Source organism: Lipophrys pholis (assembly GCF_963383615.2).
Source record: "Lipophrys pholis genome assembly, chromosome: 1".
Lineage (NCBI taxonomy): Eukaryota > Metazoa > Chordata > Actinopteri > Blenniiformes > Blenniidae > Lipophrys > Lipophrys pholis.
In genome coordinates this window covers 38,097,063-38,109,149 of record NC_137635.1, presented here as the reverse complement: position 1 = coordinate 38,109,149, position 12,087 = coordinate 38,097,063, and the positions used below count along the sequence as shown (strand labels likewise).

Genomic DNA, 12,087 nt, shown 5'->3' with positions numbered 1-12,087 from the left:
ACAGGGCCAGAAAACAAGATTAGATTTTAGTCATTTTATTTTGTTTCCAGCCACATGACATCATACTTATTCAAAAAGCCTTACACAATAACCTTTATTATATTTGTATGAAAAACAGCAGAGGCACAGTACAGAAGGTTCCAGGAACAATCCGACAAACTGCAGTAAACAGAGCAACATATTTACAACATTCATTTTAAAGAGTCACACAACTTAGTCTTTTTACAGTCGAGAAAAACGCCAAACACCATCTCCAAGGCTTCCATTATGTTTCTGGTACTTATGCATACAAGCAGAAAAACTACTTTGAACGTCGGGTGTAGGTCTGCAGGAGAGGAAAGCCGTCAAACCAATGACGGGAGGGGTGAAGTTCAGTCTTCTAGCATGTAGTTGGGGTTGACGACCAGAACGGCTTCTTCCGAGCTTGCGGACTCTGAACCCTTCAGTCCTGCCTGAGACAGCTCGATGAGGATGTGATCCTGTGGAAGGACATTCATTAGTAGATGGACAGCTCCACGTTGGAAGGATTTTTAATTCAATGCACTTTATTTGGAAAAAAGGTGAACTCACATAGTGTACCAGCCTGTGGATGACCTTCTCTATCAGAGCCTTCCTGTTGATGAGCTCCTCCTCCGACTCGATCTCCGATTCAATCTCCTTCAGATACCAGTTTACCACAGCGGTTTTCTTAAGCTCCTCCTCTTCCTCAGCTGGAGCACAGGCAAAATAAAAATCAAAAAACACAACAAAGGCTAATTAGCAAATTAAATTGGCAAAATTCTTGCATACATAACGTTGATCTATTGGGAAAAACTTCATACCATCTTCAGCTCTCCGAAGGTGCAGAACCAGCAGGTTGGAGATCCGTTTATACTCGGGGAAAGAAAGGCGAAGGGACGGTTTGGGCTGGCTGCCGTTCTCATTGTGGCCATTTACACCATTGACATCATCCACATGGCCATTCACACCATTAAGTCCGTTCACTCCATTTGGTACATCGTTTCCTACAAAGACAGATTTACATTTAACAAAGATTCCCATTGACAGAGGATTAAAAGTTTATTGGTAGGTACAACCATATATGGGGTCATTACCATCTTCCTGCAGCGCCTCCTCTTCCTCCAGTTCGTCCTCCTGATCCAGGTTGATGTCAGGCGTCTCCACTCTGATGATAGATTTGTTCAGAAGACGGAAAGCTTCCTTCACATGTTTGGGTTGAACCTGAAGAAAAAACAAAAGAGCAGAACGGTTACTTTCTGGATCATCTAACAAGCCTTAAAGTAGCCATAATTATTTTTCCAGACATCATAAACTGCTTAAGAGTTAGAATTCAGCATTCGTATTTCCTCAAAACTGACAGTGAGTTCAAGTGTTTGTCTTCAATGCTGCCTTCAGTGAATCACACTCATGTGATCGAAGGGCAACGGAAAGCCTTAAAGTAGCCATAATTATTTTTCCAGACATCATAAACTGCTTAAGAGTTAGAATTCAGCATTCGTATTTCCTCAAAACTGACAGTGAGTTCAAGTGTTTGTCTTCAATGCTGCCTTCAGTGAATCACACTCATGTGATCGAAGGGCAACGGAAAGCCTCAATGGCCGTACCTCATCACAGCAGTGCATACGAGCCATGGCCTCCGAAAGGCGGATCATGCTCTCCAGCTGTCGAACCGTTATTCTCCAGGCAGACTTGGACACGCCCCCAGACCCGTCACGCTGGCGGAGACGTTTGTACTGCTCAACGATGAACTCTTCTGATTCACTGGAGATCTACACATGCAAATTACACCGGTTGATATGCGGTAAATGACAAGTGCACATAGACCACCTCCAAACGAACGAAAAAACAAAATGCACACCTTGGGTTTAAACTGCCTGGCAAAAAGAAGATATCTGCGGATCTCATCCAAAGAGTAGAGGCGGTCAACCGATTCCTCCACACGGGAGTGTAGGTCCACGATGCGTCTGGCGATGGCATAATCTGTAACCTAACAAACAGGAGGACACGACATTTAAAATTATTTGGGAGTTCCACAATTAACATAAAGAATCATTTCTTGGAATGAAAACACTGAAGAGGTTTATCTCACACCTCATTGCAGTCGTCCACCAGGATGAAGAAGAGGTCGAAGCGGCTCATGATGGGTGGGCTCAGGTTGACGTTCTGCTTCAGACTCTTGCTGCGGTCGTAGCGTCCGCCCACAGGGTTAGCAGCAGCCAGGATGGAGGTGCGAGCATTCAGGGTAGCCTGGAGAGGACAAAGAAACTGTTAATTGTTTTACAGAAGACCGCTGACGATCTGTGCAGAGCGAGACCGACTCATCAGCTATACTGTTTGATCTGTGTGCTCTTTCTCCAGCAGGTGCACTTGTTTCTTCCTCATTCATAAAAAGATGCATTCAAAGTCAATTGATGTCTCTAAATTGCTCTTAGATGTGACCGAGTGTGACTGTCTCAGACTGACAGCCTCCTGCTTCTCAAAGCATCATAATGGATGATGTGGTGTAGAAGACCGACAGTTTATAGTTTCCCTCTGGATGAGCAAATCTGATGGTAATCTAAACTTCATCTGCAAGGACTTGTTTTTAACGACAGATCAAAAACTGTCCTCCATCTACTGCATGTAATACACCAGCCACTGAGTTGATATGCATCACAATTACTTCCACTGTGTTGAAAGGCCATATAATTAACCTTTTGGAAAAACATCATGCAGGTTTACTGGGTTCGTATGAACAAAGATGATGTGGTTTTTGCTGGCTGAGGCTCCTGTGTGTCACCTTGACTCCAGCCTTGGTGATGCTGATGGTCTGCTGCTCCATCGCTTCGTGGATGGCCACTTGGTCCTTAAGGTCCATCTTATCAAATTCATCAATGCAGCACACACCCTGAAAGCAATTATGAGTATTAACGGCACTGAATACACCGGGATCTACTCCCTATAGCTACACTTGTATAGCACTCACATTGTCCGCGAGCATCAGCGCTCCGGCCTCGATGACAAACTCGTGGGACTCCTCATCTCGGACCACCGCTGCAGTCAGACCTGCAGCACTGCTGGCTTTGCCGCTGGTGTACACGGCTCTGGGACTGAACTCCTCCACATGCCTAAACACAAGGTGTGTTTATTAATAGGTCTGTGCACAGGGGCAGGTCAGATTTTCAGCTCTGCTTAGTCCCAATGGAGTACTATCCAACTGTCCCCTAACGTTACACACTTGAGGAACTGGCTCTTTGCGGTACTCGGATCTCCGACGACGCAGACGTTAACGTCTCCTCTCAGAGAGGTTCTCTCCATGGTCGTCTTCGGGACGCCTCCAAACAGCATCAGCAGGATGCCACGCTTAACCTCGTCGTTCCCTGCAGCGTCACAGAAAGTACTATTTAACCGAACTGGACGATTAAAAGGAAAAATAAAGATGCCACATGGGGTTGGACCACTCACCGTGGATGGTGGGGAATAGGCTGGTGCACAAGTTGTGGTACAAATTCTTGTCCTGACTCATCTCAAACACCTTCTCCCATTCTTTCTCGGTCATCTGGCTTTTGATGCTCTCAGCAGTTTGTTCCTCCTCTCGCAGCTCTTTACCACCAAACTACAATGAAGAAGTTTTCTAATTTATGCACAGGACATGTTTTGAAATGTGGTAGATCTTTAATTTAGTGAGAAAATTTCTTACTCGTGGATTGGTTGGAGCCACGTTACAGGCCAGAAAGGCCAGTCTGTATGACAGCTCTCTGACTCCCAGAGCTTTCAGTCCTCTCAGACCGTCAGATTCAAAACCCTGCGGACCTCCAGCAACACGGGTGCTGGTCTCTGCTCGCACACCTGGAAGAAAACATTTATACAGGCAGGCATAAAAAAAGTGTAGAAGACACAAAAATACAAAACACAACTGTTAGAGCTTCAAACTAAAAAAATAAAAATACCGGGGGTGTTGAGCTGGGAGACATCAGGCACCACAATGAGGGTCCCAGTAAAGTCGCAGCGGTCTCCGGCCTGAGCCGTCTCCACAGCCTCTGCCCTCAGGACAACCTCCAGGGAACGTGGGATCGAACCACGAGGCAGCTCAGCCTGTGTCTCTTGAATCCGAACCTGAAAACAAATCGACAAGAGGTGTCATCTGTAAGTCTTGTCATCCTTTGCACGGACAAGCTCAAAGTCCTGTCTGATATTTACCTTCTGGAAGTCAATAAACTTGGATTTGTGTGTGTCAAGATGGAAGCGGGCGCGGTTGTTGCAGACTGGGTTCCTGCAGATGGTCGGTGGCGAGTATTTGAACTGCTGTGGGACATCTTTGATCACCGACTGGCAGTCCATGCACAGGAATGTACCACTAACCTGGAACCACAAAGCACATTACAATAAGCGACCTCAACAAAATAAAGCTCAGTGAAGCTGCACTGAAGTGTGGCTTTTACTGATCCTGTTGATAGTACAAAGTGTCTCACCAGCTCAGGATGGACTGGGTGCGTCCTCACCACCTGACCACTGATCCTCACCAGGGTGCCGATGCGCATCGAGGACAGCTCACGAATCCTGGAATAAAATAAAGTCAAGATGATGCAATAGTTAAATTACAAAAAAAGATGCAGTGACAGCGTGTCCTGACATAATTCCACCAGGTCAGGCATGATGTAGGGACCGGCACTGAGGTGGAGGGTGCAGGGTTTGAGAAGAGCACTTCCTTAGATGATGGTCTGGCCTTAACTGAACCTGACAAATCACTGGGGTAAAGATGAATCTACTTCACATCCCCAGTGGGTCTGAACACCCTCACCTACGTCAACTTTCAAGATCAGGCTATTGTTCAGTAATAACATTCGTCTTTGGCGGTACAGAGAAGCTCATGTCTGAATCTGTCCTGCAAAGGCTTATTTCTGTGTTTTCTTTTCATTTTAGAATTTTCCTGATTCTATAAAGATCAACAAGGACTCTCAAACTGTGGTGCTCCCTCTGGTGGTAAAAAAAAACATGGATTTCAAATAAGTAATATCTTTTGATTTATGTTTGTCTCAAAATCAACCTTATATATCTGTTTATTGACTCAAGAGTGTGCACGTTAAACTATGTGTCAAATTATCTCCGGAAATACTTTTGTTTTTAAACTGAATACTACCGACTCAGTCAGTTTACAGGATAAATAAAAAACAGCGAGTATTCTTCTTGTTCTGGCTTGCTGTGTTCATGAAACCGAAAGATCCGCTGCATCAGCTCCTCTCACATGCACATCCTCACGCTTTTTGTTTGTCACTGGTCAGGATGTCAGATCATAGTGTGGCCTTTAGTGGTAAATAAATAAAGTAAAAACCCTGCAGGATCACATGTGCATGTTAAATCTCTGTGGCTCTTCTACAGCCTGTTGACGGTCTTACTTGTGTCTGGTGGGCAGATCCTCAATGGCAACGTAGAACTCTTTGTTGAGAGGAACATTTCCATGGTCCCGAGCAAAGTTTCGCACTGCCCGACAAAGGTAGGGATACACTCTGAAAGCACAGAGACCTTCATGGTGATGCACAGCAAGGAAACTCAGAAGTCCAAGTCACAGGAGGGCAGATCCTCACATCCTCAGTGCTGCACAGACTTCCTGCCTTCAGCTTGAACTCACCTGTAGTACATCTCCTGGATGGTGGTGGCCAGCTCCTGGTTGAAGCCCTCGAGGTCTGTGAAGCTCACCAGCAGGGTGTTTCGTTCCGGCCTGATCAGCTCCTCGGCCTCCTGGACATACTTCACCTCTCCATCTGCGGTTTGAAACCTGCGCGAAGACACAACGCCAGGAGGAGAACATGAGATGTCAGAGACGAATCCGTCAACGTCGGCTAAATAAATAAGTTGTACTATTCTCTCTGAACGACATTAAAGCACGATGCTGCGGGTTGACTCACTCCTCGAGGAAAGCCTGGAATAACTTCTGGCATTTCTCAGCCAAGTCGTCTTTCACCATCGCCCCGGCATTCTCCACGTTTGCTGTGGCAACATCCATGCTGCGACACTGTGAGTCTGCAGGAAACTCTCCGACAAGTTGAGTAGATTTACCGTGCCGGACTCTTCCTTCTTCACACAGACGAAGACAACCCCGCAGCAGCTTCGCGCGAAAAGTGACACCACGTGACGTTTGGCGCGCCGATTTCTTCCAATCCGGGAACGCTCGGAAATGACTTCTATATTGTAGCCAATCGGAGGTTAGAAGGTAATATGACGGCCTCCGTTTTCCCGCGAATGGTTTAGTGTTTCGAGCTCAGTGTGGAGAACTGCAGTATAATAAGTCAGTTAAAGTTCTCTTTGTGTGCGTGGATTTGAAGACCACGTGGGTGTTATGGTCACAAATTAAACGCAATCTGGACGAAACCTCAAATTTAAAACAATGATAGGTTAAAGGAGACATATCATGCTTTTAAATCCTTCCTTTTTACATATAAATCATACAGTTGTGGTCTATACAACGCGAAACTGCAATGCTTGGGTCTGAATTCCTCATTATTATAGCTCCACAGGCCCCTTTTCAACCCCTTTTCTGATGCGCTTCTGAGAGCAACTCGTTTTGGGGCGGTCTCTTCAAATGCAAATGAGACACTTCATACCCCTCCTCCTCTCCAGGTTGCAGAGGTGACACTCGGTTCAACGTCACCCTGTTCGGCCATCTTTGTAGTTTGATAGAACAGATACAATTATCTAGCGGCGCAGAAACTTTATATTCACACATTATTTACAAAATGTCAACAACGGAAGATTTGTCCATCCAGCCATACATGTTGGAGCCAGAGTCGGACCCGGCGGAGCGAGATGAAAATGACGATGATGCACCTGAAGAACAACGTCTTCATATGGATGTAACGCAATGGTGTGTTACTATATTTACACTAACTTCTCCATCCATGCCCACTACTACAATACTGCCTGTATTACAACGACTATTTAACACAGAAGTTACATTATAATCTAAAACGAGCACACAGCGCTAACATATGAAGACGGTGCAACTGCTAATGCTAACAAAGCAATGACAGGGACGTCTTATCATCACACTTTTTAGCGTTATATACAGCTTACCGAAGTGCTCTGTTCGTCGTCTCCATAGATAGAAGGAACTGACCGCTCAATCAGACCAAGTCTTTCGGCAAATCCTTCTTTATACTGGCGGAGGTTGCTGAAGCAGTCGTCCTTAAAGTGATTCGCGCACACAAAAATGACCTTACCCACAGATGTGGGTACATTTCTGTGAAAAATAAAACTCAACCAGGCACTTCGAAAAGGTTCTGATGCTGGGAGACGGTGTAACGAAGCTTGTGGGTTACTACATCCAACAACCGAACATTTCGACTTATCCTCTCGTAACTTCGGTTGGACTACAAAATCGCAGCGAGAAACAAAAATGGCGGATTGCTCGAAATGTCGATGTCCTAATTTGGCAGTTCCGCTGAGAATACTGTGACGTCATTGTTCAAAAAACGTAATAGAGAATAGAAAAATCGAAACCGATCGCAAAATATGACCAAAACAGAATATAAAGATATCAACGGAGCACCTGAAGAGACTACTTTGAACTTTTCTGTACTTCTAAACACTCTAAATATACAACAAAATGCATTTAAGGGCTAAAAAAGTGGATTTAGCATGATATGTCCCCTTTAAAGGAAACTGCTGCAGTATAATAATATAATAGTATGAAGATAATACTACAAAGTCCAAACTAAAAACATTGAATTTACAGTGATGCATGAACTCCGGCTGTCTAAAAGACTGAAGGCTGACCTGGAGGTGACAGAGGTGAAGATGCTCAGACATAAACAGAACAGAGGGTTAGATAAAGTTGGACAGTTTGGAGTGGCCTGTTTGAGATGATCTGGACATGTGCTGGGGATATATTGGACAAAGGTTGTTGAATATGTATCCTTATAGGCAGAAAGAGAAAAAGAAGACCTCGGAGAAGATTCATGATGAAAGAGGCCTTGGAGATGGTTGATGTAACAGCAGAGGGGGCAGATGATGGTAACACCTTAAGGGATCGGCCTAGATAGGAGGAAAAATATAAAATATTTGAACAGTTTATTGTTTATATAGATGTATCCAACATGTTTAAAAAAGGAAACTGCCTGTTTTAAATAATTGGGTATTTATAATCATATCTTGGATAATTTCTATGAAGCTGAATCAAAAAAAATCATTAAATAAAAAAAATTGATATACATTTAAGTTTACAGTGTCATAATTTGCTGTTTCGATTAATATGGATCATAAAATACAACATTCTTCTTATTTTTTTAAATGTGTTAAACAATGGCTATTGCCAGTAATGTGATGACACTGCATGAACATTTTATGGCCATTGTAATAAAGTTATCTCAGCATTCCCAAAGCTCTTATTTGTGCATAACTTGAACTATAACTTCCACCTGCAGTGTGACCGCATGGCCACTGTGTGGCAGTAAAGACTAATGTTTGTTTGTCATAACGCACTATACCCTAATAAGAGCGACTCAATAACCGATTGTTAATCTAAAATTGGAATTAAACAGTTAAACATTTATCACACCACACATCCATCACACACATGAACTAAACGTGTATTTCTATGTATTTTTTTATCATTGCTGACCCCCAAGCATCATCAAAAGTGTTTTGCAAATTAAAACAGTGAGAAACAGTTTACCGAGCCAGCCAAGCCCTGTTAGTAGAGGAGTCCGTTTTTACTTGGTTAGTTTAGTTTTTCATTTTTGCAAAGTGGTCCTGCAGTTTTGATGTACCGTAGACAGCAGACTCTCAGCACAGTGATGATTTGAGGATGTCAACCCAGTCCTCTACCAGGAGATTATGAAGACATTGACAATGACCTCTGTCCCTTGGGAGGTTTATTTGAGATGCATGTAGTGGACTTGGAATTGGGAGTTTGGAGGTTTGATGTGCGGACAGGTCACCACTGTGTCCCTGAACAAGAACTTTCTTATTGTGGAAGCCGTAGAGACAAAAATACAATGATAGTATTATGAAATACTTACAAAATAATGGAAATGCATAAAAATGGACATTTTGATATCCAAAAAAATAACAAAATATCAAAATCCACACAAAAACATAAATAAGATGAAAACAGACGTGAGGAGAGATATACGTCTGATGCTTGAACACACATAGAATCTTTACATAGAGAGGCCTGAGTATGGAAACAGACCTGACACTCTTCACTGTGACTAAAGTGTCCTTGCCACTGCACTTCTGTGCCACTCCAAAGCATAACTACATTTATTTATGACAACTATTATAACAGTAGCTACTTTTTCAACGTGTGTCTATTGGACATCGCTTGGAGCTCAGAAGAAACCACAGCTGAACAACTTGACACAAGAAGTCCTCACTCTGCTTCTGCAGGACTCGGTCCAGGGCCCACCTGTGATTGTAAACACTGACTCCTACTCTATTATTCCATTAATTTATATTTCTGTTCCCACATCTTTCTCACGTCTCCACCTGCTGGGGTCAATACAAACACTCCCAGCAGGCTATTGGTTTCACCTGTCACATTGTATTACTCCACCAGGAACAAACCAGGAAGTCATCGCCGGCCATTTGGATGTAACCCAGTCTCTCACCGCTTCTTTATTTCTCCTTTTGTCTTGACCTCTGGCTTTCCCACGATTGTTCAGCAGCAGGAAGCTCAGTCTGTCTGAATATGAGGGAACCCGACCATCTGCAGGCAAACACACACACACACACACACACACACACACACACACACACACACACACACACACACACACACACACACACACACACACACACACACACACGTGAAGTTTTTGATATTTGAATGTGTAATCAGAATCAGAATCTTTATATTGTCATTCTGCATATGCTCTCAAACATAAGAGGAAATAGCAGTTGGAAATCCCGGCTTTCAGCAAAAAGAAAAAGGCATAAAATGGACTATAAAGAAAGTGTAAACACATAAACTCAGGTAAAATATCTACATTGATAATACTCAAGTTTAAACATTACGAAAGGTGCATGCAGTGTCCAGGCTGTGTGAGGTAGCAGAACGAACGATACACCAGCATGAAGGTACTCCAAAAAAGTAATTTCAGTCATGTTATTTACAATTACTTGCAGAACATTTACTACTCCTACTAGAAATGATACTATTAGGAGTTTGATACAAATCAAATGTCTGCTGTAACACTTTGCAGGTTAATATTGCACAGGGATATGAAAACACTGATGTGACAGATTTGTGGTAACAGGTGAGAAGCGGTTCAGTGGGAACAAACCGCTGCAAGAGAGGCAGGATATGAATGAGAAGAAGGGCAATATGGTTCCAAATGAGTCGTTTCCTGGTTTATTTGTATTCAGAGACTGACACATATTCATTGTGTTAGTGGTGTACTCCTCTGCACTTGTTGTGAAATTGAATCGTGACCATGGATATGAGTGTTTACATCCTCAATCCTGCATCCTCTGTGAAAAGAGCAGTTCATATCGCCAGTAAAATACCTTCAAGTGCTTGAACACATCCTGACAAGAGAGTCAAGACGTGTTTTCAGGGCAAGCATTGATTGCTTTTGGCACAGAGAGACAGTAAAAAGAAGTGGCTCCTAAATAAAAACCAAATACAGACACTTGACTGTATTGAAGTCGGATATTCACCTGTGTTAGTATTTTTTTCTTATTGCCAAACTAAGTGGTGGGTAGAAAAATCAACTATTTACTCTAAACACGTGTTATTAGAACATAATTTATTGTTTTTATTAAGTGCAAAAGAGACCGAGTAAAATTATCCACACAAAAAAACTTACAACTATTGAAGACCATACATAAAGACTTGTCAGATATTTAAATTAAAACTATCTACAGTAACTAACGTTTCCTCTGAATTCGAACATTCGTTACCAATAAGAGTTCATAGTGTGGAAAACTTTAGGAGGGCGAGAATTCAACCAAAAAATACTTGAGACGAAGTTCAATGTGAGAGTTAGAACTGGGATTAATCCTCTCACACCTGGAGGAATTTTTTATATTTTCTGTTGCCAAATCAAATATGAGTTCCTGTGTAATTCTTGGATTGATTTGAACAAGTTTCAAATTCCACTGACACTTCATATGTTTACTTTGAAAATGTATGTATGCATGTAAGTATAAATGTATGTGTATCAATATATGTGTGTGTGTATGCATGCATGTACTGAAGTGTGTGTGTGTGTGTGTGTGTGTGTGTGTGTGTGTGTGTGTGTGTGTGTGTGTGTGTGTGTGTGTGTGTGTGTGTGTGTGTGTGTGTGTGTGTGTGTGTGTGTGGGCAATGAACAGAGGCTCGGTTAAACAAAAATGAGGTGAATTCTGAATTGCATTCAATCGCAATTTTTTCCAAATCAATCAGTGGTGTAGATCTATCGGCTCAGACCAGATTGTCTGTTAAACCTGCTGACACTGTCTGCCTGAGGCGTTTTCTTCTTTCATCTGGCGAAACTGACGGGTGTGGCCACAATTACAACTGAGATTGAAAGTTGAAGAATATCTATATTAAGGTTGTGGTATTTTATTTCTCTCTGTCTTACGTCCCACTCATGATACATGAGTATCTGTGATGCTGTCTTTGGTCTTTGAAATAAGTGACTGATGTACTCATTAACAGCTCTCTGTGTCAGTGAGTGCAACGCAGCTCGGCTGTTTGATTGTTTAAGCTGCTTGTTTTTCCTAAAATGAGCTGCAGGAAGTCTTTCCTGTTTTGAAAACACTATGAATAGAAGTAAATGCTGTGTATGTGTGTGTGTGTGTATATGTGTGTATACCTAAATGTGTTATGGGTGGGGGGGTGGGGGTGCACTACATGGAAAGGTATCAGGTAAATATTTATTTTTCCTTTATTCTTTTATTTATTTGAATCTGCATACATTCGTCTTCAAACTCTTCGATCCCAGCCATCTGAGCGAATGACCGGATGCAATGACAGAGCTATGTGTGTTGTGTTCCTCACACTTCATTGTAGTGCCGACTTACTGTATTTTGCCTCTGTGTCTCTCTCACGATTTAACTCTTCATCCTCTGCTCCTCTCATCTTTGCTCCAGGAAACAGGACACGGTTAAACTTCCAGCTTCTGT

At 42.7% G+C, this 12,087-nt stretch overlaps 1 protein-coding gene across 1 annotated transcript; it reads right to left on the bottom strand.

The window, feature by feature from the left end:
- Positions 1-14: 14 nt before the first annotated feature.
- mcm6 (minichromosome maintenance complex component 6) lies at positions 15-6,097 on the bottom strand. The gene is made up of 18 exons (XM_080463899.1): positions 5,886-6,097; positions 5,609-5,755; positions 5,376-5,486; positions 4,452-4,539; positions 4,180-4,341; positions 3,930-4,095; positions 3,680-3,828; positions 3,445-3,595; positions 3,218-3,359; positions 2,966-3,107; positions 2,780-2,887; positions 2,092-2,247; positions 1,859-1,987; positions 1,605-1,769; positions 1,095-1,221; positions 822-1,004; positions 571-710; positions 15-479 (listed from the first exon to the last, which is right to left on the bottom strand). The coding sequence occupies exons 1-18, from the start codon at positions 5,981-5,983 to the stop codon at positions 372-374; spliced, it is 2,472 nt and encodes an 823-aa protein (XP_080320025.1). The 5' UTR covers positions 5,984-6,097; the 3' UTR covers positions 15-371.
- Between the last annotated feature and the right edge of the window lie 5,990 nt (positions 6,098-12,087).